Genomic DNA, 24,257 nt, shown 5'->3' with positions numbered 1-24,257 from the left:
GCATGCTGAAATCCAGAAAGGTTTTCTCTTAAATCTGATAAATATGTTTTAAGCAAATAATCTATGTTTTAGTTAAGGAATTCTTTTCACTTAAACGTTGATTTATTTATTCTTAAGAAATAGTTTGAATGGTAATTAATCTCCGGTTTTTTCAATTCATTCTTGATAAACATATTCTTAAATAATTCAATCAAACCGATTTAGGTAATTAAAAAATAACAATACTTGACTTACAGTTAAATTATCTTAGAGAAATGCAAGTTAGTCCGAGATATAAAAAATATTGTATACTTGATAACTTTGAAGTTACAATGTCACTTCCAAAGCAAAATAAAGCCGTTCTAAATTCGAGATGACCTTTATAGGGCCACTAAAAGGGATATAAAACTGAAATCCACCGCGAACATTTCAATTAATTTAAAACGCTCTCGCACTCAATGAACGCCCTATCATCGGTGAATGAAAGCTCAGCCGGGGGGATAACACACCGCCTGGCTCCGTCAGTGGCCAGTCGCAGGCACCTGTCCCTGCCACCTGTGCAGGTGGTGGGCGGCGCATCCCCGGCTCGATAATGCCGAGCATATGGCGGGTCGCATGCGCTGTACAAGCAGCAGACAAAGCAGACATTCGAGGCGGCAATCGAGGGACCCGTTTTAAATTACAATTAATTTTTAATTAGTCTTAAATTTACATTTACAAAGACGCTTAACAGATGCATGAATCAATTAGCGCGCACGCCTTTCTGGCGAGTGGTCAAGGAAAATAATAAGAAATGAAACAAACTAAATTGGAACAAAATCAAAATACTTAACACTTATCCACGCTCTCATCACATTCGGGGAAGATGGTTTTGATCTGTTATCCGTGTCGCCTTTCATTTCCGACTGCCAAACAATTTTCCACGAGCTGGAGGAGGGAACAAGATGATGAACTCTCTAACAAATGAACATTTATTAAAACTCACCGTGCGAGGTTGCCGGGGAAAGGGCGTGGGAGCTGGCATGCCGCTTCATACGCGGCGTATCGGCCAGCGCAGATCCGGAAGCGGAGGAGGCACTTGTACAGGTAGCCGGTCCATTACCAGCCATCACATTGGTTAGTGTGGAGATTCCGCTGGACGCATCCCCGGTGGTAGGCATCGACTTGTAGCGTTGCAGCGAATTGCGCGGCTTCTTAGGCGGCATAGTGGCCTGCTGCACTGCCTCCTCCAGGGCACTTAGCCAGTCCTCACTCTCACTCTCGTCCTCCAGAAACTTCATGTAAAACGATGGCCGCTTGGCCTTGTGGTGACTGGTCGGTGTGGTGCCTGCTGGCTTCGGTGGTTTCTGCTCCTCTAGCTTGGACTCTAGTTGCTGCGAGGCCTCAAGCAGAAACATGTCCGACTCCGAGTCGTTCAGGAAGTCCACCATTGGATCAGCTACAGGAGGAGCTGGCTCAGGCGGTAGTGACTCCGGTGAAAGCCTCTTGCTGGCCGATCTGGTACGGGCAGCTACAGGAGCAGGCACTTTTGGCGTTTCCATCGGCTCAGGCACCTTCTCAGACACCGCCACCTGGTCCAGCTGGCGGTGCAGCTTGTCACAGCGCTCTTTGAGCAGATCCCGGGCCCGCATCTGTTGCGCTCGCCACTGGTTGTTGTCCAGCTGGCTGCGTCGGTCCTCGCAGCCCTTGAATGTGATCTGTCGGCGACGGTCCCGCACACTCAGCTCCGCCGAATCAAAGCCGCTGTCTGTGGTGGCGTTGCTGCTGCGGTTCCAGCGCCAGCCCACCTCGGGGCTCTCGATGGCAAGTGTCTGCGAGAAGAGGCAATGCGGCGACAGACTGACGTCCAGGCGCGGTGAGAAGTCAACGCTGTCGTCCAGGCTGGGCTGCCGCTTGTGCGGCGGCGTGCTCTCCACATCATCTGTGATGCTGACCGCAGAGGAGGGAGATCCGGGAGTCTCCGAGGAGCAGCTTACATCCTGTGCGCTTCCGCTTCCTGGGCGCCCGCAGCTCTGGGGCGAGGCTAGAGGGAAATTCGCGGTTAATGGGCATTCTAGCGCATCTGGAACCAACACTTACCACTGTGGCGCTTTTGCAGCAAGCGAGTGCTGAGCGTCAGCGAACGCCGTTTAATAATTCCATCCATTTAATTACATTTATTTGGTTTTTTGTTGTTGTTTCTGCTGCCGTCGCAAAATGCGCTCAAAAACGAAATAAGTCTATCGAACCTGCCGAACCTATCGACTCATCGAACTAGTTCCTATCGAAGAGAAAGTCCGGCAGCGCTGGTCGGTCGTGGCCGAAATGTCTGGCAGCACTAGTTGCTCAAGCAAAATCTACATACTCTATAAATTTTGAAAAAATCAAGAATATATATGATTTCACATCGTTCTAGGCTTCTGACTGTAATTATAACACTATTCGTTGACCCAATATTTATCTATATTTTTATATATAAATATGTTCTACAAATCAAATTTAAAAATCTCATAACTAAGCCAAAAGAGAATTAATTTCAATTCGGAAACTACTTTTATGTTAGTTTTTAGAATTTTAATAAATATGCATACTCAATTTTAAATTTAAAAAAAAATTTGATTTTGATCAATTTTTGACAATTTTAATGAAAATTTTCAAAATTTTGAAAAAAATAATTTTCTTGCAAACATTGCTAGAACGATTCCGCTATTGATGCTGATCAAGAATATACATGATTTATAGGGCCGGAAATGACTCCTTCACATTGTTTCAAGCTTCGGACTATAATTATAATACCATTCGTTGCCTCAATATTTATCTATATTTGTATATGATATATGATCTTCAAATAAAATTTAAAAATTTCATAACTAAGCCAAAAGAGCATAAATTGTAATTCGGAAACCACTCTTATGTTAGTTTTAAGTAGTTTAATAAATCTGCATACTCAATTATAATTTTTAAAAACCTAGGATTTTTATCAATTTTGGACTATTTTAATGATGTAACCCCTTATAAAATTTTCAAAATTTTGAAAAAATTTTATTTCCTCCGGACATAGCGTAATCGATTCAGCTCTTGATGCTGATCAAGAATATATATGATTTATAGGGTCGGAAATGACTTCTTCACAAATGATCACCAAGATCACTTAAAACAAGTCTCGATGTTGGCAGCCTTCGATATTTTTACACAATAAAAAATATTACTAAATTTATTTATTATTTACATCCACGTTTTACAAAATAAACTAATAATTTTCTATATTGTTTTTTGATAAGGAAAACATAACAATTTAAATAAAAACACACCAATTTAAACAGACAACACCACCAATAGAACATTCTATGTTTAACATATTATTAATAATTTATTCCAATAAAATAAAACAAATTTTTTTACGTACAATTGGCGCTTATGTTTTAGTTTTTTTTTCGCAGTTAGAGAGGGGTAAACATCGATGTCGGCGTGTTACCGATGTTTCACAAACATCGATAGGATCGATGTTGCCATCGATGTTCTCCACCTCTAGTGCTGATGTGTAAAAACCAAAATTTTGAATATAATTCACTTTTACAATAAGCCAGCCAATTGGAGCCCCCGACAACCAGCGGAGCAGCATGAACTACAATCCGAACGCGGGTATGCGGAACCGTAAGTGGGAGAACTGTAAGGATCAGGCTACGCAAGCAAGTATACCATCAGTCGAGCGCCCCGCCGCCACTCCGGATGCGGCTCCTCCGACCGCAAGCCCGCCGACCGGACCGGATTGAAGCCGGAGTGCGTCCGCAGATGGCGTCGTTTACGTTTCCCTCTGTTGCGTTCGTTTTCGGTTCCTGTGCCTGCCGTTTCCGTGCCTGCGCACCCTCCTCTTTTCTGTGCCCGCCCAGCGTGCTTCTGTTCTGTGCTGCGTGTGTAGCTTGATTTGCCTGTGTTCCCCCGCTTTGCCCCCTTTCCACCTGTTCCGCCACTAACCGCCAGTTGCTCTCACCCAAAATAGCACAAGCTGCCGGTCGCCCGCGACCCACCAAGCGTGTCAGCGATATGAATGCCATGGGTCCCTCGGCTCCCATGATGGTCGGCGGCGGTTCCCCGTTCATGGCCCCGCCCTCCAACCCTCCAATGCTCGATCCCAATGCGATGTACGGAGCACCGGCTCCGGCGCAGGCCAACAGCTATGGCTTCAACCTGAATCCCGCACAGCAGCCGCAGCAGATGCAACAGATACCGCAAATGCAGCAGCAGCCACAGCAGCCGGGCTTCGGATACACGCCACAGCCCACACAGCAAACGGGTCCGGCTCAAACCGGCTACGGAATGGGTGCTCCCCAGTCGGGTGCTGGTCCCCAGGCTGCTGGACAGTACCCACAGTTTGCCATGTTCCAGCAACCCATCGTACAGGATATGGCCATGCAGTATGGCCAGCGGTTGGCTGACCAGGGAAAGCAGCTGGTGGAGAACCAGTTTGAGAAGTGGGTGCCGGTGGCCAAGCTGAAATACTACTTTGCCGTAGACAACGCCTATGTGGGCCGTAAGCTGCGACTGCTCTTCTTCCCCTACATCCACAAGGTGGGTCGTAACTTAAAACCGAGTGAAATACTGACTAAAATCTAAAATCTTCTGCAGGACTGGTCCTTGAGGTACGATCAAGAGCACCCGGTTCAGCCGCGCTACGATGTCAATGCTCCGGATCTCTATCTGCCCACCATGGGCTACATCACGTACGTGATCGTGGCCGGCCTACTGCTGGGCATGCAGCAGCGCTTCTCGCCCGAACAGTTGGGCATCCAGGCGTCCAGCGCCATGGCCTATAGCATTTTTGAGCTGGTAATCTACTCCATAGCCCTGTACGTAATGAATGTGAAGACGAGTCTGAAGACACTGGATCTGCTAGCCTTCACGGGCTACAAGTACGTGTGCATCGTCTTCTGCCTGATGGTCAGCACCCTGTTCTTCAAGTCTGGATACTATATAGCACTGGCCTACACCAGCTTCTCCTTTGGCTTTTTCTTGGTAAACGCTAGCTTGGATTACACTTAGCCGTGCACTGAAACTTATCTTATCGTTTTTTTTCTTCAGCTGCGAACACTGCGGACGAAGCTGATCCAGGACAACTCTCCGGCTGCGCCCAGCGGTGCCATTAACTATGATCCTTATGGAAATCCCCAGCAGCTCGACTACAGCGGCGGGAAAAAGCGCAAGCTATACTTCCTGTTTATGGTGGTGGTGGGGCAGGCATTGTTTGCCTTTTTGCTCTCCAAGCACTTGTATTTGACGAAGGGAGAGGTGCTGGAAGTGCCCAAGACCTTCTAACCACTGGGGTTGGTAGCTTAATGCCTTGAATTAAAAAGGAGCCAGGATCCACTCGAAGGCGACTCATTTCCAGCTTGTTAAATCCTCTCCGTAGTTGGTGAGATTCGCGCAAGAGAAACCTATTTTTGTTAGTAACAAACTCACATTTTATAAATAAATATCAGATTTGAAAGCGACCCAGCCTTTCCTGCTTTTCATTGACATTTCATTTCATTCGGAAATTAAATTTTTTATATAATTTTATTGAAAGTTTAGTCTCTTTTTACGGTAACGTGTTCTTGGTTGGTTGTTTGCTTGCTCTGCTCTTTGTTAACTTATTGGCTAACTCTGCAAATTGCCGCTAGTTTCTTCTTGTTCGTTATAAAATATATGTGTGTTAGAGCTGTCAAAGCATATATAGTATTACTATTGCGATGGTATCAAGGGGATATTTATAAAATAAAAAAGTTTACAACAAAGGGAATTTTCCTTTCGGTTTGATCGAACATTTTGTTAAAACATTTATAAATTTGTATAGACTGAACAAAAAGAAAAGATAATTGCAGTCTTTGTATTTTACGTTGTTTTCTTTTTAATTCTGTATCTTTCCACTGTCGCTTGTTTTCAAGCTTAACAAAATATGTTAGCTTAAATTTAAAAACCTGACATAAAAATAATATAAAGAAGACATGATACTGTCGCGATAGTTTTCAAACCATAAAATGTTGAACAACTCTATTGGGAGTGTATGAAATGTTTGTTGGGGTGTTTTCGGTTTCAGATTTCGATATCCTGGCTTCCGTTTCCGTTTCCTGTCTGCATTTAGTCTAATTTGTTCGGTTGCATCAAAAAATAAAAGGCATACGAATCCGTAGTAATAGTAATGATAACAGCTCCTACTTTAGGTTAGTTTCGTGAGTTTACATAGTTTAGATAGTTCGTCGTTGGTTAGTTGGGGCCTCAACTGCAACTCAGTACATAGCACAGTGTGAAAAGTCGCTAGCTTAGCTTCTCTTATCGATCGTTTGATTCTGCTTTATTTTTTAAATTTTTTACGTTTAGTTCGCTAATGCCGTGGCTTCTTCGTTCTTTTGCTTTATTTTTTTATTATGTGTAGTGTAGGCTAGCGCTTAGTAAATAGTTATAAACATGCTTTGCTTTGTTTTCAACAAATTCCACGTACTAAAAAAATAATACATTTACAACTAATAATTTAGAGTTAAACATATACGTTTTTGTTCTGTTGCCTGATGCTGCGTATAGATATCGTAGTTATGTTGTACATAGCTATATTGTATATATATTTATATATATTATGGGTGTACGGCTGTACGGCTGTACGAGTGTGTGTCTCTGTGTGTGTTTGTGATTCATAAACTCATTTAGGCTACATTTGGAATACAAAATACGCAACATAAAAAACCTTTAAAACTCTTGCTCCTATCAATAAATTATCGAAAATCAATCGCCTAGTTTTAACCTAGATCACCGACTGCTTCTGTTGCTGCTCCCGCTGCTGCTTGACAAGATTACGCTGATAGTTGACCAAGTCCACTTTATTGAACTAAATTACCGTCCCGCCGGGCGCCGCCGTCTGACCGGGAGACAAGTGCTGTGTGGCGTGCTAAAAACAAAACAAAAATGTATATTAACTATAAAGCTATATATATATATTATTCAACTTACCGTGGCATGACCCGGCCGCGCCCAGGTATAGATAAACCCATCCTGACACGCCGTCAAAAAGCAGTCCTCGCGAAAAATCAGCGCCGTCAACCGTTCGTGGGCAATCTTCTTGCATACCAGCGGCTCCAACAGCGGGCACTCGTCGAAGCGCGGACAGGCGGGCGTTCCGATGAGCTGCATGGGATCGAAGCTACTCACGCCCGATCCCGCTCCTGATCCGGACGACTGGGCGGCCGCGGCCAGCGAGGAGTGGTGCGACGAACGACTGAGCTTCAACGAACCGAAGCTGTGCGCCGTCGAGCTACTTCCGATGGCCGCGGTCGCCCCCGATTCCAGAATGGAGGAGCTGCTGTTATTGCTCTGGCTGTGGTTGTTGTGATTGCTGTGGTTATGCTGATTGTAACTCTTCAGCATGCTCATGGCCTTGCGATGCTGGCGGTGCGCTGTCGAGTGGCTGCCGCCCTCGTAGCCGGCGGCGGCGGCCTTCTTATCCGAGCTGCTCAGGAAACTGAAGTTCGACAACCGCTGCGTGAGGCTGTTAAAGGCGCTGAAGCCGCTTCCCGAGCCGGAGGAGGACTTGGTCGAGCTGTTGGAAGTCTTGCTGTTGTAGCCCGAGGTGGCCTGAGAGGCACGCTGAGCAGTACCACTCCCGCTTCCATCAATGCTATCCGACTTGGTGGCGCTGATGCAGTTGGGAAACTTGATTGAGTTTCCCGTTCCATGGTGGCGACTATTCAGCTTCGTGGACGATGAGGTTGCTCCCGGCACCGACGCTCCTGCAGTCGAGGACATTGAGGCCGGGGTTGCCGCTTCCGTATCGCAGTCGTCGGGGGAGGATTGCGAGGACATCGTGCAGTTGGCGGTGGAGAACTTGCTGGAGCTGCTATTGCTGTGCTCGCCGGCACCGTTCCCTCCTCCACCTCCGGCCACTCCACCCGCCGTTTCTCTTGTGGGACTACAGCTGCCGGAATCCCCTTGCTGGTTACTTGGTTGACCAATGGCAACTGGTCGGATTACTTTGACGCCGTCCGCGTCTGCTTCCGCTTCTCCATCGAGGCCGCCACCGCCGTTTAGATAGCCTCGATCGCTACTCACGTGCTGCCTCAGCGCCAGCGGATGACGCAGCACGTCCTCAGTGATGTCCCACAAGCAGATCTGCGTGTCCTGGCTGACGGATCCAAGTCTATAGCTGATTGCCAGCTTATCCGCCGACGAGGCATCCGATCGAAAGGAGGCTGAGTGGGGTCGATTCCGAGCAGCATGCACGGGCGTCGAGTTCCGGTCGAAGCCGTCGAAGCCACCGTTGGCCGTTGAGTCACCGGAGAAGCGAGCCTCCCGGGAGTTGGAATACTCGTTCATCTGATTCTCATCGTCACTGAAGTCGCCGCCATCCCAATTTGTGTAGGAGGTGGTATATGGGTCAAAGGCCACCACCGAGATCCAAGAGCGGTGGCCCTGTCCGCGGGCAACAACACGTCGATCCTGCAGCGACCACACGGTGACCAGGTCATCCTCGCCGCCCACTACAATGTACTTGCCATCGGGCGACCAACAGACGCACAGGAAGCCGCCGAAGTAGGACCGCGCAATGCCGAGCAGTTCCATAGTGTCGTAGTGAAAGACCCGCAGGAATCCGTCCTGGGAAACCACGGCAAGGTGGGAGCCGCAGGGTGAGAAGCAGAACTCGTTTACGCAACAGTTGTCGGTGCTGAAGACCCACTTGTAGAGCGGGTTCCTCGTGGACTTGGCCTTGCAGGTGAGTATCGTGTAGCCGTCGCCCAGCTTGAAGGGCTGGTAGCTGGGCGCCGTGGCCGCGCAGGGCAGCTCCTCGTTGTACAGGTACAGGTGACCTGAGGCGTGGGCGGCGAGGAACAAGTGTGGCGAGTTGGGCAGCCACTTAAGGCAGGTCACTTTGGTCTTGTCGATCAGGCGCTACCGAAAAATCCATGTTATTCTGCGCCAATTAATGACTTTCAATTACTCACCTCCTCGTTGAAGAGCTTCCTGACCTCCCGGGGTCCGACCTGCGGGGAGACCAACTGGATCTGCCCCGTGGTGAAGCCCACCAGAAGGGGCGCGCCCGTGGGCGTGGCTGCGCTCGCATTGAAGTCATGACAACTCGGATTGGTGCCCTTGTAGAACTTCTTATCGATCGGCTTGCTCATCTCCGTGCCCTGGAAAAAAAGAGAGTCAACAAGCGTCAATATCATCTGGTTAGGTTTATCTGGGCCCTCGTTCGCCCCGTCTTGCACAATATATTTGTTCTAATTCTAAGTAGGAGGAAGTCAAGTTTAGATAAGACTGTCTAGGAGCAAGCAATGAATGTTAATGGAGAGAAAGAGTCCGCTGACCGTGGCAAAAATAATTGTTGATGCTGATGCTAATTTCAGTTTTAAAATTAATCTATAATCCAGCGACAGCGAAAGCGAAAGGAAGGACTGGCATAAGTGCGATTGTTCCCTAACTTTCGGCTGAAAGAATCTCGGAAATTAACACATTCTGGAAATGTGGAAGCAGCATGGAAATTAGCGCCTTGTTGGCGGAATCAGGTGGGAAATGCTCTAGGCCATAGCTCTGTGCCAAGTTTACGCGGATAACGATGGCAATACAGAAGCCAGATAAAATAAATACGAAAAGAGAATAGCAAGCTGTTGCTCGAAAAGAATGCCAAAGAATTAGAAACAGCTGCTGGGCAGGAAAAGCAAACAGGCGACGAGGCGATGAGCAGTCCCAGTTAAAGGGAGAGCCGAACAGCGAATGCTCTTACTAACAGTATAATGGAGGTTTTGGTAGCGTCACCTGCCTGGCTGTGGCCTTAATTGGTCACGTTTTTCCGAGATTAGGACATCCTACGGCTGATTACGCAAGGTGCGAACCGAATGGCAGAGTAATCTGGCGGGCGAGCTGCCTTCGGGCGCAATAAACATTCATAAAAAACGCAAAACAAGCGAATTGATCATCAAGCGCTTGAAGTGGAACAAATTAAGCCCGTTGGGGGACACTGAATGCAAATGGGAAGGTATCCAAGCGAGTGCCAATTGGCTAGTGCAATCCCCGTGGAATGCAATTGCTTGGCCGCTTATCTCTACCCCTCTATCTCTCTCTCTCTCTCGATGGATGATAAGACCTCCGCTGCTCAACCTTCTCCTCAGAAGATTCTATTCTATCTCAACCTTGTCCACGTCATGTTCTCCACTCACCTTCTTGGCTCCGCGAAAGGAGTAGACGTAGAGATCTCGCCCGAAATTAAAGCAGATGCGATCCCCTCCTATCACCTGATTGGTGTTCACTCCATTCTGATCGAGAACGCCGCCGTTCATCATCGAGTGCATGGAGATGCCACCGCCCAACCGGGCGTCCACTGTGCTGTTCCCAGCATTGGTATTGTTGGCGTGGTTGTAGCTACTATCCCCACCGGCGCCGCCATTCGTTATTGATGCGGTTGCTACTCCACCTCCGACGCCTGCTCCTGCAGCAGCAGTACCTCCAGGTGCTCCTACTCCCGTCGGCGAGGCTGCTGGCGTGGTTGTGCTACCATTCGTTGTGGTTGTCGCTGCTCCTGCTCCCGTTCCTGCTGTGGGCGAGCCCGCTCCCGTTTCCGCACCCAGCTTGCTGGGATTGGGCAGGGTCACCATGGAGACGCGCACCTGCGGCGAGCTCTGGTTGCTGCTGTAGCCCACCCGGTTGGGGCGCGAGTACTCGGAGAGGGTCAGCAGGCGGTAGGTTCCCTCGCGGGTGACAAATTGCGTCTTCAGGTCGTCCTTGACATTGGCGTCCAGTTGGTTGGCCATCGCTGCCAGCTCCTCCGCGGCAGCCGCAGCTGCTGCTGCTGCTGATGCTCTGCTCCTCCGCTGCTGCACCTGCTGCGCCACCTGCCCTCAGCCCATGTGGGCTGGTGTGGATCCTTGCCAAAGGTGATCAAACTCAAAATAACGGTACTTTGGGATTTTGGCCAAATTCAGATGACACTGTCGCTGCCGCGTCACTGCCGCTGCGCAGCTACCGCGCTGCCGCTGCCCCGAAAATCGTTAGTTTTTCGCCACTAATTAAGCGCCGTCCGTGTGTGGGTTTAAGTGCGGGTGTGTGCCCGTGTGTGTGCGGCTTGGCTTGCACTTTTTCTTTCTTTTTGTTATAATTAGATTTGATTCTGTCACTACACTGCGGTTTGTGTGGCTCTGCTGCTATTGTTGTTTCTGCTTCTGGAGGTGCTGCTGCTGCGGAACCTGAGGCGTTTTTCGTGATCGGCGGCTGCGGCGCTGCATCTCGTCGCGGAGTCGGCGGTGTGCGGGTTGGGTGGGTCGCGTCGCGGTTATTGCATCGGCCGCACGCTCGTTTTTATTCCGCACAATTACTTAATTTATTTCTATTTCTGCACCAGTGTGACCGCGTTCTAATCATAATAATTAACATCCCCGTGCTTAGACTTACATTTTACATTTTACACGCGTACAGAAAAAATTTACACGTTTAAAGAACAATTGCGTCGAATTCCCAATTGGAATGAACGGTCACGCTATTTTGTAACTGAACGGAAAAAATATCGATATCGAATCTATCGATTAGTTAAGTAGCTGGTATTGACTAAAAGTCTCTGATAAATGGGCAGCACTTTGCCTTTTGGCGGGAGAGTTCCATTTGAATTAGGATTCGATACAGAACATTTATTTAACGCCAAAGAAGAACTAGAAAATAATTCAATTTCTTACAATTGTTTTAAGAATATAATTGTCTTAAATAAAGTAAATCAGTTAATGGAACCATTGGGTTTAATTTTTATTATTTTCAGTATTGCTTATTATTAACAAAATATATTAGAATATATATAATTATATTTTATCTACCATTTGATTGTAATTGTACTATTGTTCTTCAACGGATAAAAATACGTAGAAAAATAAATAATATTAATTGCAATACCGTTTTTAATTGCAATTATTAAGAAGCTAAAATTATTCACATAAACAAGCATTAAACCTATTAAAGTTCCCTTCACGAATTGCCCATAGTTTTTAGATTTTGCAACTTAATTTTCTTTTTATGTAGCTTTCACGAGTGAACTCCTCCTTTATTTATTATTTTACGCCTGTCAATGGCAACGAAAGAAAAGAAAGCAAACTATTTTAGACAGAAACCAATGGCAGTGACTTTCGTTATTTCAGTAACTAGCCTCAGTGAGTGTGTGTGTGGTGTTAGCCGGAAATGCATTTGGCATGTCCTGCGAAATTGGCCAGTGAAGAAGAAGAATGGGAAAATGAAGCTGCTGCTTTGTTCCCTCTTCCGCCTTTTACTCGTCCTTTCCTCGTTACTTTCCACTACCAATTGCATTGAAGTTTCCTGTTAAATCTCGTTTCGGACACATGTCCTTTGTCTCGGCATTGTCACCCTCGACCATTCCCGCCCCAGCTTAGCCGGGGCCAAGTGGGTGCTGCTGCTGAGATGGGCAAACATGTGGCGACCTCGAAAGGCGCATCGAACTGCAGTCAATCAAGAGCGATTGATAAGAAGGGCCACTTGAGGCGAGAGCCCTATAAAAACCACCGACGACGCTGCCCATCGAACCACCCATCATCGTCGACATGCGCTCGCAAGGTGAGTCCATACCGGTCGGCTTATTCTGCCAGGACTAAAGCTGACTCTATCCGATTAGGTATCATCTGGCCACTCGCCTGCTGCCTCTGGCTGCTGCTGCTCCTTCCGCTCCGGATCCGCTCCCAGTGCGTTGATACGGGCGAGCCGGGCTGCCTGCACCCGGCGGAGGTGGGCATTCCACAGCGCTACTGCCTCGATCCAACCAAGTACTGGCTCTGCTCAGCCCTCGGCCTGACGGCAGCGCTGAGGAAGTGTCAGGCCAACACTGGATTCGACCAGGATCTCAACGCCTGCGTGCCATGGCCTGCCTGGGTGTGGCAACCGTGCATAGAGCCGCCCAGTCGTCCGCCGGGCTTTATACCTTGTTGAAATGGATATTGACATGTGGAAATCTTTACCTTATCTAAATTTTTGAAAACTACAGAAATATATTAATTTAAAAGCTGTTTTTCAAATTCTTGTGCTTTTATATTGTTTTCCCAACTCATTTACTATTTTTTTTTTACTTTAATTACTTCTCTAATGTTTGAAGAAAACACGCTAGACAACCGAAAACCCAATATTAAATTTATATACCACATAATAATTTGGTTCTCCTTTAAATGTTTTTACTAACGAAATATATATAATTATTTACGAAATGAAAATAAATATGAAAATGAACGAATATGTTAATAAGCATTTGCCGTATTAATTAGAAAAAAATCACCATTATTTGAATATTAAATGCATTTTAATGTATTTGTTTTTCCAGGCTCATTTATGTGTCAACTAATTGAGGTTTAGTAATAAAAGTTTGGAGTTTTAATGGCTATTATATTTCATATTATTCAAGCGAATTGGAAATAAATAAATACACAATGTTTGTGACTAATTGATAATACTGGGAGCTAATACAAATTATATATAAATTAATTATATATTTTTGTTTTCTGTTGTTACCTCGTTTCGAAAAGGAACTAAAATTAGTTCATTGGAATGCAAGCTAATAATTGTCATTTTCAATAAGCATTTCAAATGTTTTTTCCCACAAAACTGCTGCTGAGTAATGCCATACATTCAGGTAATTATTTGTATTTGTAGCATCCAACGTTGCCAAGAAGAGCAGTGAGTGTGAGTGTGTCAATTAGTGTGTTTGCTCTAGCTGAGTGCAAAAATATATGAGAGGTAGCATATCTCCAAAGAGCTACTTATCTGGGCAATGTCAAGAGCAAGATCCTCGAGAGAGAGGCAGATAAGTGGGATATCTCAGCTGGCAAATCCGGTATGAATCATATTTATTTATGATTCCCGTAACTCAGTACTCAGTACTCGCTCAGTGCTGCGAGTGCGTTTTTATGGCAGCCGTGTGATGATCTGCCGATAGCCAGTTGCAATTACAGCTGCAATTGTTAACGTGTTGCGGCTTCTGAGTGAAAGGCCACGCCCCCCGTAACGAACGGGCGGCAATTGTGTTTCGGTTGCCGCCAAAGCATTTGTCATAAATCAATACCGCTTCGGGGGGCTGGTATCCTGTGTGCTCCCTCTCGCCTCCAGTCTATGGTTAGCGGACTCTTCCCGCTCTCAAGTGCAATAAGTTGCACTATTTTCGATGCGCTCGCCCGTGCATTTTGTGCGAGCATTTTATTTCATTTCACAGTTGTCAGTCAAACGCTTTGTCAGGCCGCCGAGCACATCAATAAGCGGCGAAAAAATACGTTTCAATCGAAATTTTATTTCTCGCTTTTGGCGTTGTGTGTGTGTCTGCGTGTGAGCCCCAACAAAATATTTGCATGTAAAAGAATTTTCCGCCATCATCGCACGGGAGCGCAAGCAGAGAGGCGAAAGGAGCAAAGTGCGGGTAAAAATTGTGAAATAAAATTTTAGCATACGTGACGTATACGCAATATATTTAATTGCATTGAACGCTCTCTCTTCTCTTTGTTTTCCACCGCCATTCGGTTTATTTTCGAGCAAGTATGTTTAAAATGAAGTGTCAGTGGAAAAATGTATCTACATATATCCGTAATTCGGGGTGTTATTTGGAGGAAACTTTAAATTGGAGACCGAATAATCCAGTTGATTGTTTGAGTAATCAAGACCTTTAAATTGGTAATGCATTTTACCGACATCATTGAAGTTTTTAACTTTTTGAGATCAAATCGAGCAATTTACATACCCGCCTGAGGAATGTGTGCCAACATTACGTATACGTAATATTTAAAATCTCATTAAAGACTCTTTATATGCCATTACTTTTCAAGCTGAAAGTATATTTAAGTTGTCGTGGCAATACAAACCATTCGTGATTCTCCATAATTGGGCCTGAACTTTAAATCAAGGCCCAAATCTCTACCTGCGTGCAAGCAAAATAATGGCCTTGTCTTTGAAAATCTCAAAATACTCAGGAAATGCTACAAATGCCGCACGAATTAGCATAAATCACTGGCGGCGGCACCGGCAGAGGGATTTTCCAGGCAGCCAGCCACCACGGTAGCTTCATTTAATGGCAGACATTAATAACCCGATTTAATTTATGGCCCAAAACTAACAAAAGCCCAATCCGCAAAACTGAGCAACAAAGGAGCCAACTTCAGAGGGAGGCCCGACTGCAGCGCAGTGCAGTGCGGCAATTACTCAAGTGCGCCCGGGACAAGGACCTAATATGGCTTAAGGCGCCTCCCTCTCCCTCTCTCTCCGGAGAGGCGAAGGCAGGCCAGGTGAAATTTGTTTGGCCCAGCCCCAAAAATGCCTTTGAGGCAGTGTTTTGAATTAATTAGCAAGAGGCAGAGGCACTGGCACTGGCGGTGGCACTGGCATTGGCCAAGGCAACAACGTGGCGGCTACTCCGCTTGTTTGCGGCCTGCCCGGCTATCTCTGAAAATAATTTACAGCTGCCGTTGATGTCATGAATATGCAAGCAGGCGGCCGGAGGATGAGTCCCGGAATATGGGATGTGGGATGTGGGATGTGGGAGCTGGGCTGCGGGATGCCACCCACCTGGACGTGGCTCGAGCGGAAGAAACAACAATCGGGGCAAACAAACAGCGCCATAAACTGCCTGCGAAATGGCAAACAGAGGGTGGGGCGATTCCAGATGAGCTTATCGCGACCGCAGCATCACACCTCAGTTCCGCTCGATAAGATTGTGCTCGCCCGGGAAGTGTATAAAAAGCGGGCCTTGGATTAGCATAGGTCAGTCTATCGAAAGCCTACCTCTGCTCACCATGAAGTTCCTTCCTCTATTCGTCATCCTTCTCCTGCTCGGCTGCGCCTCTCTGGGCAGTGGAGCTGCTGTGGGCAAGCCCACTGGACAGCCTGGCTGCCAAACGGAAGAGGAACTGGCGGTACCGGGCTATGCCCACTTCTACCTGAAGAATGCCTACTGGACCTGCGAAACCCTGGGAGTTCCGGCCACCCTCAACTCGTGCCCGATCGCTCAGGCTTGGTTGGATGCCGTAAAGAGCTGTGTCCCGTGGTCCGAGTGGTACTGGTCACCCACGGTCCTGCCCCCCAGCGAGCCTCTGGCGACGGTCTAAAACAGGAAGCCACATATTTTAAGAGGTTTTGAAATAAATAAAATACATTTAAATGAAGCTATTTCACAGATTTTATTTGTTAAAAGCTCATCTTGCGGGTTGATAAGTCATGTAATCTTTCAGGTATTACAAGTTATCTAATGGAATTTTTTTAAAAGACAACTATTTTCACTGCAACTAAGGGTGTAATTTAATGCTTAAACAAAAATGCAATTAGCTATCTTGGCAACTATTTACTGTTCGTGAGATAAGCACTCGCAGTTCCTCACAGTTAAAATAAAGAGTGCATATGAGCATAGTGATAAAAATTCTGCTGGTTTCTTAAAACTATTGAAACAAAGCAAAGCTCTACTAGATATTGATTTATTTTATTTTCTCTTATAAAGTTGCAACTGCAGTTACCTTTCAATTAATCACGAAAACAAAGCCATTTTAATAAATTAATTAACTCTTGAAGGGTATTATAATATAAGTCAGAAGCTAGTAACACTGGGAAAGAATCATTTTCGACCCTATAAATCATATATATTCTTGATCAGCATTAACAGCGGAATCAATCTAGCTATATTCAGTTAAAATTAACTTTTTTCAAAAATTTTGAAAATTTTATAAGGGGTTACATCATAAAAATTGTCAAAAATTTATAAAAATCCCAATTTTTGTAAACTTAAAATTAAGTATGCAGATTTATTATACTACTAAAAACTAACATAAGAGTGGTTTCTGTATTAAAATTAATGCTCTTTTGGCTTAGTTATGAGATTTTTAAATTTTGATTTGTCGAAAAAATTGTCTTATTAAAAAAATATTCAATATTATATTAAAATTAGTTATCATCGATTTCCGATTTCATCTTATAATTTTTTGCAAGCAGCAAGGGTATATAAACATTGGCGTTTACATTTTAGTTTTGTTTGCTTATGATATAATCCAGGTGAGGTCACTTAGCAAAGCCTCAAAGATGGTTTATTTAAATAAAATGAAATGTTTGTTTATGCATTTAAAAGCTTTCTTTTAATAAAATACGATTTGCTGAATAATGGAGATTTAATTCAATATATTCTTCTTAAAATACTTTACTTTATTCTAGTCCACATCCAGATCTCAATAATCTGTCAGATTTGAGCCACAGTCATGTCTGGACGGGACTACAATGGTGAGCCGGGCTGTCGCAGTCCGGAGGAGCTGCAGCAGAACTTCCGGCACTTCTGGGACCCCACCGCCTACTGGCACTGCGGCAGAGATCGGGATCAGCCTGCTCAGCTGCGCCGTTGTCCTGCCAACGAGCTGTTCGACGACCGGGAGCGGCGGTGCGTGAAGTGGAAGGAGTGGCAGTGGACTGAACCGCAGGAACCGCCCACAAAGCCGCGCAAATAAAACACAGAGCACGCATGTATTGAAACAAATTGTCGAAAATATAATTAAAAAGCGCTTTCCGATTTTTCCCCGGCTGAGTGCCGGTTAATTTATGCGCGCTGGTGGGCTCTGGGAGGCTGGGCAAGGACATAAGCCGCTTTCGAGGAGGAGGCTGTTGTGCCGGCTGTTGATGGTCGCGAGGATTTGCCGCCATACGTGCAACAATTACGAAATGTGCGTGGGCGGGGGCGGGGATGTGCCCCCCCATTTTTGGCCTCTGTTTGTTTGCGCAATTTGGTAAATTGACATGACGGCAATTTCCCATGGTCCATGGTACGCGCTGAGCCCCAAGGACTTAACTTCGCTTGCTAGTTTTAATAATTTTTAATTAGCTGCAGCGGAAAGCTCTCAAATGGACAAACAAAATGTGTAGCACGCTTTGCGGCGGTCCCTGGTATTATGCTGCTCGCTAATGTAATTGCCGAAAATTTGTTTTGTGTACCAATTTAATTTGGAATCAAGCGCCATTAAAGTGAGCAAAAACTTTGCATTAATTATAATTGAATTTAAAGCAAGAGTTTGTGCATTCAATCAATTTTTATGCCACACATTCGTAGGAAAAACATTGATTTGGCGGGAAATAAATAAGCAATATGGTTTGTTTTCCAGAGACACATCCGCAGTCAATTTGTTTTGCTAGATTTGATGAATAATTTTCTTTTTATATTTGGGTAATTGAGATAGAGTAAATATTTGGATCAGTTTTTCGAATTTTGATATAGTTATTTAAGGCAAACAATTGCAACTTCGATTTCCCAGATTGTATAAATGGTGTTATGTTTTACTGTATCTTTAATTCTCTCATTAAAATTTGAATATTAAGAAAGAACAATTGTTTTGTTAGTGTTTTAAAATTAAGGAAACAGTTTAGGATGAAAGAAATATATTCCTTTACTCAATATATAATATATTTTGTAAAGGAATAATTAATGCCAGGTATTTAATAGTCCATTGTCAGGACGATTTAGTTTCTTTTCGCAACCCTGCAGCAGTGGGAAAGCTGTAATCTTTGTTTTTATTTTTGTTTGGCTTTCCGATTTGAGAGTGTGTCTTTTTTTTGTGTGTGTGTTTGAAGCTCGTCGTCTTCCCCCCACAATTTGATATACACAAATCGATTTACTTGCGCATGCAAATAACTTTATTTGCTTAGAGGAAGGAAGACGACGACGAGGAGCAGCAGGAGAAACTGTTAACAAAAAGTCGACAGCAGTCGGGCTTTGCTCAGCAGCCAAACAAATTTGCATAAATCGCAGTTGGTAGCACACAACACAGCCAACACAGACTATGCCGCACACATGTGCTTATTCACACCCATGTACTTACGGATATATATTCACATACATACATATAGTATATCCCGATCCAAAGCGACATCGCCATCGCCATCGACACGAAGTGAAAGGCGCAAAGACTAAGTGCATGCTTAAGTGTTTTCTTTTCTATTTACGGGCCACGGCGTTGGAGTGAGCAGCGCAGCCCCTCGTTTGTTTGCTCTGTTGCGGCTGTCACCCCCATGGCACCCCCTTTTGTGCATATGTAAATCAAGGTAAACAGAAATCTGTTACAGCATGATACCATTACAATGACATGCAACGGACGCCACACCGGGACCCAAAGCGGCACCCTTATGCCACACACACACGAAGCCACACGGCCCCCCACACACTGGCAAAGTAAACTAGATACTTATACACGTGTCTCATATTGACTGCGATATGTTATACAAATGAGATATTGATGCCTCACCATTACAACGCCAGCTCCAGCCACGGACCGCCTCTCAGGCAGCCAGGCAGGCTCGTCCTACTCGAGTGACAGCAAACAACAGAAATAGGACCGGGGACAGGACCGGCAGTAGGACCAGGACCATCCACGGCAACGGCAACATCAACAGCAGCAGCAGCAACATCAGCAACAACTGCAGGAAAGCCGCCGTAACGAGAGAGGCAGGCTCGAAAGTCCTAGATCAGGTTGTGGTTGGGCCTGCGACTTGTTTAACCCATTAGATACCGCCCTTTAGTCACACACATGAACAAGTAACAAAGTTGTTGGATACATTTTAGATAGGTGCTAGAATATATATATCTTTATGAGACTCTAAAGGTGTTATTATGCACTTGTCCTAGTACATTTCTATACGAAAATTTTATGATTTTCTGGTTAAAAATCTTCAAATCTATTTACCTCCATAAAGTCTCTGCGTTTCTTTCCCTGCCAACGGCTATGGTTTCAAAGTCACTGATTGCTCTGTGGCCCTGTGCTCGTTAATGGGTTAACCTGCGGCCTGCATGGCCATGTTGTAACGGGTTACCGTTGCCGCACCAAAAGGACTCCTGCTCCCTTGCGTAACCAGAGGCAGAGGAAGCCGCATACAGAAAATGGGAAGAAGAAAGCCGAGAAAGGACCTCTATATATGTGCGTGTCCAATCGCAAAGCAATCGAATCACACGGCAAGAGAAAGCAATGGTGTATCAAAGCGAGACGAAGGAAAGCAATCTGAAAAGGAAAGGCAAAAGAAGACAATAGGAAAGAGCAGATGACAAAACTGAGTAATTAGAAATTGAATGCCAAAGGATCGAAGGCGTACAAGCGAAGGGGATACTGTATTCTATTTGGTGTTTAAACTCTTGAATTTTGTCCTTCAGATAATCATAAATATTATTAAATTTTTTAGATATATATTAACTGAATCTAAGGCTGTGATTAATGAGGTTTAGTAGTGAAGCCTAAGCTAAATAAATCGTTTGCATTGTTTTTTGTTTTCACCTCCGCAATTACGATCTGCGAGAAACTAATTCCTGCGATCAATATCTAAGGAGTAACTTTGACTGTTTGCTCAGTAAATTCAAATCAAACTGGGACCAGGGGGAGCCAGCCCCTGCCAGCCAAAGAAAGCAAACAATCAGCAAAACACCGATTACGAATGCAGAATCGGGCAAAATGCAATAACTGAATACAAATTTGAAATGTGGCGGAAATTGAAATCGAAGGCGTTGAAGTGATTTCGTCTCGCAAAAATTCAATTGCAATGGCAACGGCAACAATCAAGCACCGCAGCAAATGTCTTGAACAACAACGACAACAACAGCAATAAGCACTTCAGCAGCACCCTCCTCGCCTCCTGATCCTGCTGCACTCGATGTCGTCCTTATTGTGGCACGGCTTCTGGTTACTGGTTACGCGGTTATTTGGGGCTTCTTTCACAACCCCTTAACCGGGCTGGGTGCACAATTTTTCCGCTGCATGCAATTTTAATGCGATTTTGGATTTGATTTGTAACCGAAAAATAAGCCAAACAAACTTTTCCCTCTCGAAAGTGGTGCCTTGGTGGGCTGCGGTTGCATTGTTGCCGCCATCGTTGTCGTTGTCCTTGTTGTTGCTTCTGTTCCGGTTCCCGTCCCCGTTCCTGGTCCTGGTCCGGGTCCTGGTCTTGTTCCAGCTCCTGCTCCTGCTCCCACTTCTGGTCTCCTATCCTTGTTGCTTGCTTGGTTGTTAAGTGCAAATATAAATTCAACGGCGCCGTGAACTCAACTGCAGGAGGGGTGTAACGATTCACATCAGTGTTGCCAAAACTCATCAGTATTTGAAAATGGAATAAGTGGGTGATACAAATAATAAAAACACATTTAGAAGAATAAATTAAGTATTAAATATAGGCTTACAAGAAACAGGATACAATAAATTAACAAGAAACACAATATAAAAGTTCCATACGGCTTTTGAAACGGAAATTTAAGCCATCTAATCTTATATTTTTGGAAGAACTTTTATTACCCTTGCAGTGTTTGGAACTTCAGTTAAAAGCATGCAATTCAGTGAAGGAGTCATTTCCGACCCTATAAATCATATATATTATTGATCAGCATTAAGAGCTAAATCGATTAAGCCATGTCCGGTCAAAATTTATTTTTTTCAAAATTTTGAAAATTTTATAAGGGGTTACATCATTAAAATTGTCTAAATTTGACATAAAATCGAATTTTTAAAATGTTAAAACTTTTTACGCAGATTTGTTAGCCCTGTTAAAACTAGCACAGAATTGAAGTCAGAAATGAAATTAGTGCGTTTTTGGCTTAGATATGGGGTTTTAAAGTTATGATTTTTTAGTAAAATTATTAATAGATCACTATTGCATACTTGAACTCATTATCTTTTGGCTGACTTCAAATGTATACACACTTCGGCTTTCCGAAGATAGTTTCCTTTCATGTTTTTAATATATTTTTAAAGCTCAATATAATTAACATGGCTTCCTTAAAATATAAATAATATATTTTCTAGGAGTTCCCTTAAAATTAAGATAGATCTTAGCAAAAAGAAAAACCATATCGGCATCACTATGCTCTGTATAAGGAGAGAGGAATGCGTTGCGCCCTGCTGGGCGCTGGGGTCAAATATTTATTTGTTGCAGAGCACAAATTTTATGCTGCATACTTTCATGCGCCGCTGCAGCACAATAGGGCACAAGAGCCGCCCCACTGCCAGGGGGGTTGGAACTGGAACTGGCACTACCACTGGAACTGAGGCGCATAAAACCTTCCGCTGCCATTCAAGTGGAAAAGTTTAAGCCAACTTTTCCGTACCCCCGCCGTCTGCCCGCTCTTGTCCGTGCAACGCAAACAATTCAAGCGCGAAAATGCGCGCACTGAAAAATCATTCAACGGAAGCCACAGCAGAGGGGCTAAAAAGAAAGAGGGAAGGAGGTAGGACTACGCCGACTGTCACCACTCGATGGTGTGAGTCTAAAAATGCCAATTATGCCCATGCCACGGGAAGTGTATTTTTCCATTGAATCGAAGTAAAAATAATACAAACTGGAGAAAATTACAAGCGCATTGCGTATGCGCCCGGTTGTCAGCTGCATTTTTAGATCCAAAAACTTAATTAAAGCAGCAACACTTTGACCAGGGGTCAGAGGTCAGAACAGCGTCACCAACACTTGAGGCCACTGCCGAAACTTTAGGAGCCGTGCGCAGGCCACAAAACAATTGTAAACTCAATTAAATCCAAGCACCGCTGCGGCAGTCGGTCCGGCCAAGTCCAACTCTTAACTACAGGCCCAAGTTCTCAGCGAGTTCTCGAGAACTCAGTCCGTCCACTGAGCATTTTCACACTCCAAAAGGTCCCAGGAGGCAGGAGGAGAAATCAAAATTTATGAAAGACATTAAGGTTGCTGGAAATTAAAACGTTACAAATTTTAAGTTCTTATTTTATGTATATTTTATTATACATCTAGATTGTAAATATTAAGGACAATTACTGGACTTTCCTTGCAGTGCACACACTTTTCTGTGAGAGCGAATCTCCCCGGGTGTGCTGATAACATACGACAGTTGTGACTTTAAAAATCCCCTTTCGCAATTTTTGCACAAAACTTGTGCAGGATTAATGGCCCGAACGGCCCAGGCATCCATGCAATTAAAATGCAACAACAGAGGCATACAGGAGCTGGGAAAGGAGCAGCAGCAGGAACCGGAGCAGGAGATGCGGCAACAGCTGCAGGAGTGGGCGGAAATGGAGCAGAAAGATTGCTGTGCCTTTGGAGCGTTTGAAAACTCGCATGTGTGACGGGCGAGGCCCGGAGATAGCCACGCCATTTAAAGTGGCTGGCGAGGCAGCAAAACGAGCAGTGGCAAGAGCATGGGGCTGGCATTGCGGTGGGTTGAGGGGTACCGACCACACTAGTTAGTGCCGTGCCCCATGGGAGGCACACTCACACACATGCAGTATTGTCCAGGAACAGGCATTGCCACACATACTATGCACACACGGTTTTTGCCCGCAATGGCCAAAGACAAATAATGCAATTTCCTGACTAACTCATTTGGGGTGGCAGTGAGGCAGCAGTGGAGCAGTGGATCATAGGGAGCATAGGGAGCAACTGCAGTTCCGTGTCACTGACACTTTGCCCTCGCTGCCTGGCCACCACTCAGACATTTATTACCTAGCCGGATGGGTCTGCGAGTGATCAAAGAGAGCACTGGGAGCTGGGCGCTGGAGTTTGGTGAGTGCACCCAGCAAAAAAGAGGAGCACGGGATGGATCACTCTAAGACCCACTAGATCTCCTCTCAACCGGCCAGCAGTGGTTTCCTTCACGTGAGTCCCTTAGGGTCCGCTGATGCAACTTCTGGTTTCATGTTGCACTCGGTATACACCAACAGCAAGATTAATGCCAGACCAGCATCGAACTTTAAACTCGTTTTTAGTCCTGACGCACATGGCGCACTCGAAGAAATTCTTGTACAGTGAGTGCAGTGAAGAGGAAGGAAACCTTACAGTCGAGGATATAATCTGAAACATTGCCTAAATAAATATTCTATTAAACACACAAACAATACTGGCAACTTTTCTCAGTGTTCAATGCTGGGTCCAAAGACCTCTAAAGGACTCGCCGGCGATGGCAGACGAAACATGTGTTCAGCAAAACCAGGAGCATGTCCTGCAGTTGGTCCTTGGCCCTGTAATTTGTCCCCCCTCGCCAGTCGTTGTTTGTTTTGCGCAAAAGTTTGCGGCGACAATTGTTTTGCGGTGTTGCGCAAAGGACGAACCCTTAGAGTGGCAATCCTTTCATTCGCCATGGCAATCACCAACACGCACGCACCCGAGACAAAGTGCATTGATTGGGATTGCTATGGAATTTTCTTGGGAAATGATTTTGCGGCTGTCGTGTAATTTCGTATTTGGCCAAGATTTATGGCCAATCGATTTTTGTTGATTTTTTCTGTCCGTCCAGGAAATGAGGCCTCAATACGTGTCATACCTTATCATATCGGCTGCCTACTCGACCGCCGCTCATA

The 24,257-nt window shown here is 45.1% G+C and overlaps 6 protein-coding genes across 8 annotated transcripts; 4 read left to right on the top strand and 2 right to left on the bottom strand.

The window, feature by feature from the left end:
• Positions 1-62: 62 nt before the first annotated feature.
• Positions 63-2,258, bottom strand: LOC110186578 (uncharacterized). Its single transcript, XM_020955792.2, has 3 exons — positions 2,059-2,258; positions 965-2,002; positions 63-906 (listed from the first exon to the last, which is right to left on the bottom strand). Exons 1-3 carry the CDS (start codon positions 2,123-2,125, stop codon positions 875-877), a joined length of 1,137 nt encoding a protein of 378 aa, XP_020811451.2. The 5' UTR covers positions 2,126-2,258; the 3' UTR covers positions 63-874.
• A 1,128-nt stretch (positions 2,259-3,386) lies between these two features.
• On the top strand, positions 3,387-5,447 carry Yif1 (Yip1d-interacting factor 1). Of its 3 annotated transcripts, none has more exons than XM_020955584.2 (4): positions 3,387-3,600; positions 3,959-4,527; positions 4,585-4,971; positions 5,038-5,447. In XM_020955584.2, the coding sequence occupies exons 1-4, from the start codon at positions 3,579-3,581 to the stop codon at positions 5,269-5,271; spliced, it is 1,212 nt and encodes a 403-aa protein (XP_020811243.2). In that variant the 5' UTR covers positions 3,387-3,578; the 3' UTR covers positions 5,272-5,447. The 3 variants fall into 3 exon arrangements, with proteins under 3 accessions (XP_020811243.2, XP_020811241.2, XP_020811242.2); XM_020955582.2 differs by having other exon boundaries at positions 3,429-3,627; XM_020955583.2 differs by having other exon boundaries at positions 3,443-3,612.
• Positions 5,448-5,492: 45 nt separating this feature from the next.
• On the bottom strand, positions 5,493-11,328 carry LOC110186700 (WD repeat-containing protein 20 homolog). The gene is made up of 4 exons (XM_020955973.2): positions 10,137-11,328; positions 8,922-9,110; positions 6,937-8,868; positions 5,493-6,874 (listed from the first exon to the last, which is right to left on the bottom strand). The coding sequence occupies exons 1-4, from the start codon at positions 10,725-10,727 to the stop codon at positions 6,815-6,817; spliced, it is 2,772 nt and encodes a 923-aa protein (XP_020811632.2). The 5' UTR covers positions 10,728-11,328; the 3' UTR covers positions 5,493-6,814.
• LOC110186331 (uncharacterized) lies at positions 11,116-12,980 on the top strand. Its single transcript, XM_020955477.2, has 2 exons — positions 11,116-12,525; positions 12,584-12,980. Exons 1-2 carry the CDS (start codon positions 12,513-12,515, stop codon positions 12,892-12,894), a joined length of 324 nt encoding a protein of 107 aa, XP_020811136.2. The 5' UTR covers positions 11,116-12,512; the 3' UTR covers positions 12,895-12,980.
• An 847-nt stretch (positions 12,981-13,827) lies between these two features.
• LOC110186704 (uncharacterized) lies at positions 13,828-17,482 on the top strand. The gene is made up of 2 exons (XM_020955977.2): positions 13,828-14,365; positions 17,134-17,482. Exon 2 carries the CDS (start codon positions 17,178-17,180, stop codon positions 17,418-17,420), a length of 243 nt encoding a protein of 80 aa, XP_020811636.1. The 5' UTR covers positions 13,828-14,365; positions 17,134-17,177; the 3' UTR covers positions 17,421-17,482.
• LOC110186703 (uncharacterized) lies at positions 14,445-16,100 on the top strand. The gene has a single exon (XM_020955976.2). The coding sequence runs from the start codon at positions 15,732-15,734 to the stop codon at positions 16,041-16,043; it is 312 nt and encodes a 103-aa protein (XP_020811635.1). The 5' UTR covers positions 14,445-15,731; the 3' UTR covers positions 16,044-16,100.
• Positions 17,483-24,257: the final 6,775 nt, after the last annotated feature.

Source organism: Drosophila serrata, unplaced genomic scaffold (genome assembly GCF_035046125.1).
Source record: "Drosophila serrata isolate PLE 108 unplaced genomic scaffold, ASM3504612v1 contig_382, whole genome shotgun sequence".
In the NCBI taxonomy this organism is placed as follows: Eukaryota; Metazoa; Arthropoda; class Insecta; order Diptera; family Drosophilidae; genus Drosophila; species Drosophila serrata.
This window is presented reverse-complemented; position numbering and strand designations above follow the sequence as displayed.

Coding starts and splice junctions, on each gene's coding strand:
- LOC110186703 (XM_020955976.2), top strand. CDS start 15,732: ATGAAGTTCCTTCCTCTATTCGTCATCCTTCTCCTGCTCGGCTGCGCC.
- LOC110186704 (XM_020955977.2), top strand. CDS start 17,178: ATGTCTGGACGGGACTACAATGGTGAGCCGGGCTGTCGCAGTCCGGAG.
- LOC110186578 (XM_020955792.2), bottom strand. CDS start 2,125: ATGGATGGAATTATTAAACGGCGTTCGCTGACGCTCAGCACTCGCTTG. Junction 2,003..2,058: donor GCTGCAAAAGCGCCACAGTG/GTAAGTGTTGGT, acceptor ATTTCCCTCTAG/CCTCGCCCCAGAGCTGCGGG. Junction 907..964: donor TTCCCCGGCAACCTCGCACG/GTGAGTTTTAAT, acceptor TCCCTCCTCCAG/CTCGTGGAAAATTGTTTGGC.
- Yif1 (XM_020955582.2), top strand. CDS start 3,579: ATGAACTACAATCCGAACGCGGGTATGCGGAACCGTAAGTGGGAGAAC. Junction 3,628..3,958: donor GAACCGTAAGTGGGAGAACT/GTAAGGATCAGG, acceptor CACCCAAAATAG/CACAAGCTGCCGGTCGCCCG. Junction 4,972..5,037: donor TCTCCTTTGGCTTTTTCTTG/GTAAACGCTAGC, acceptor TTTTTTCTTCAG/CTGCGAACACTGCGGACGAA.
- LOC110186700 (XM_020955973.2), bottom strand. CDS start 10,727: ATGGCCAACCAACTGGACGCCAATGTCAAGGACGACCTGAAGACGCAA. Junction 9,111..10,136: donor CCTTTCGCGGAGCCAAGAAG/GTGAGTGGAGAA, acceptor CTTTTTTTCCAG/GGCACGGAGATGAGCAAGCC. Junction 6,875..6,936: donor CGCGGCCGGGTCATGCCACG/GTAAGTTGAATA, acceptor TTTTGTTTTTAG/CACGCCACACAGCACTTGTC.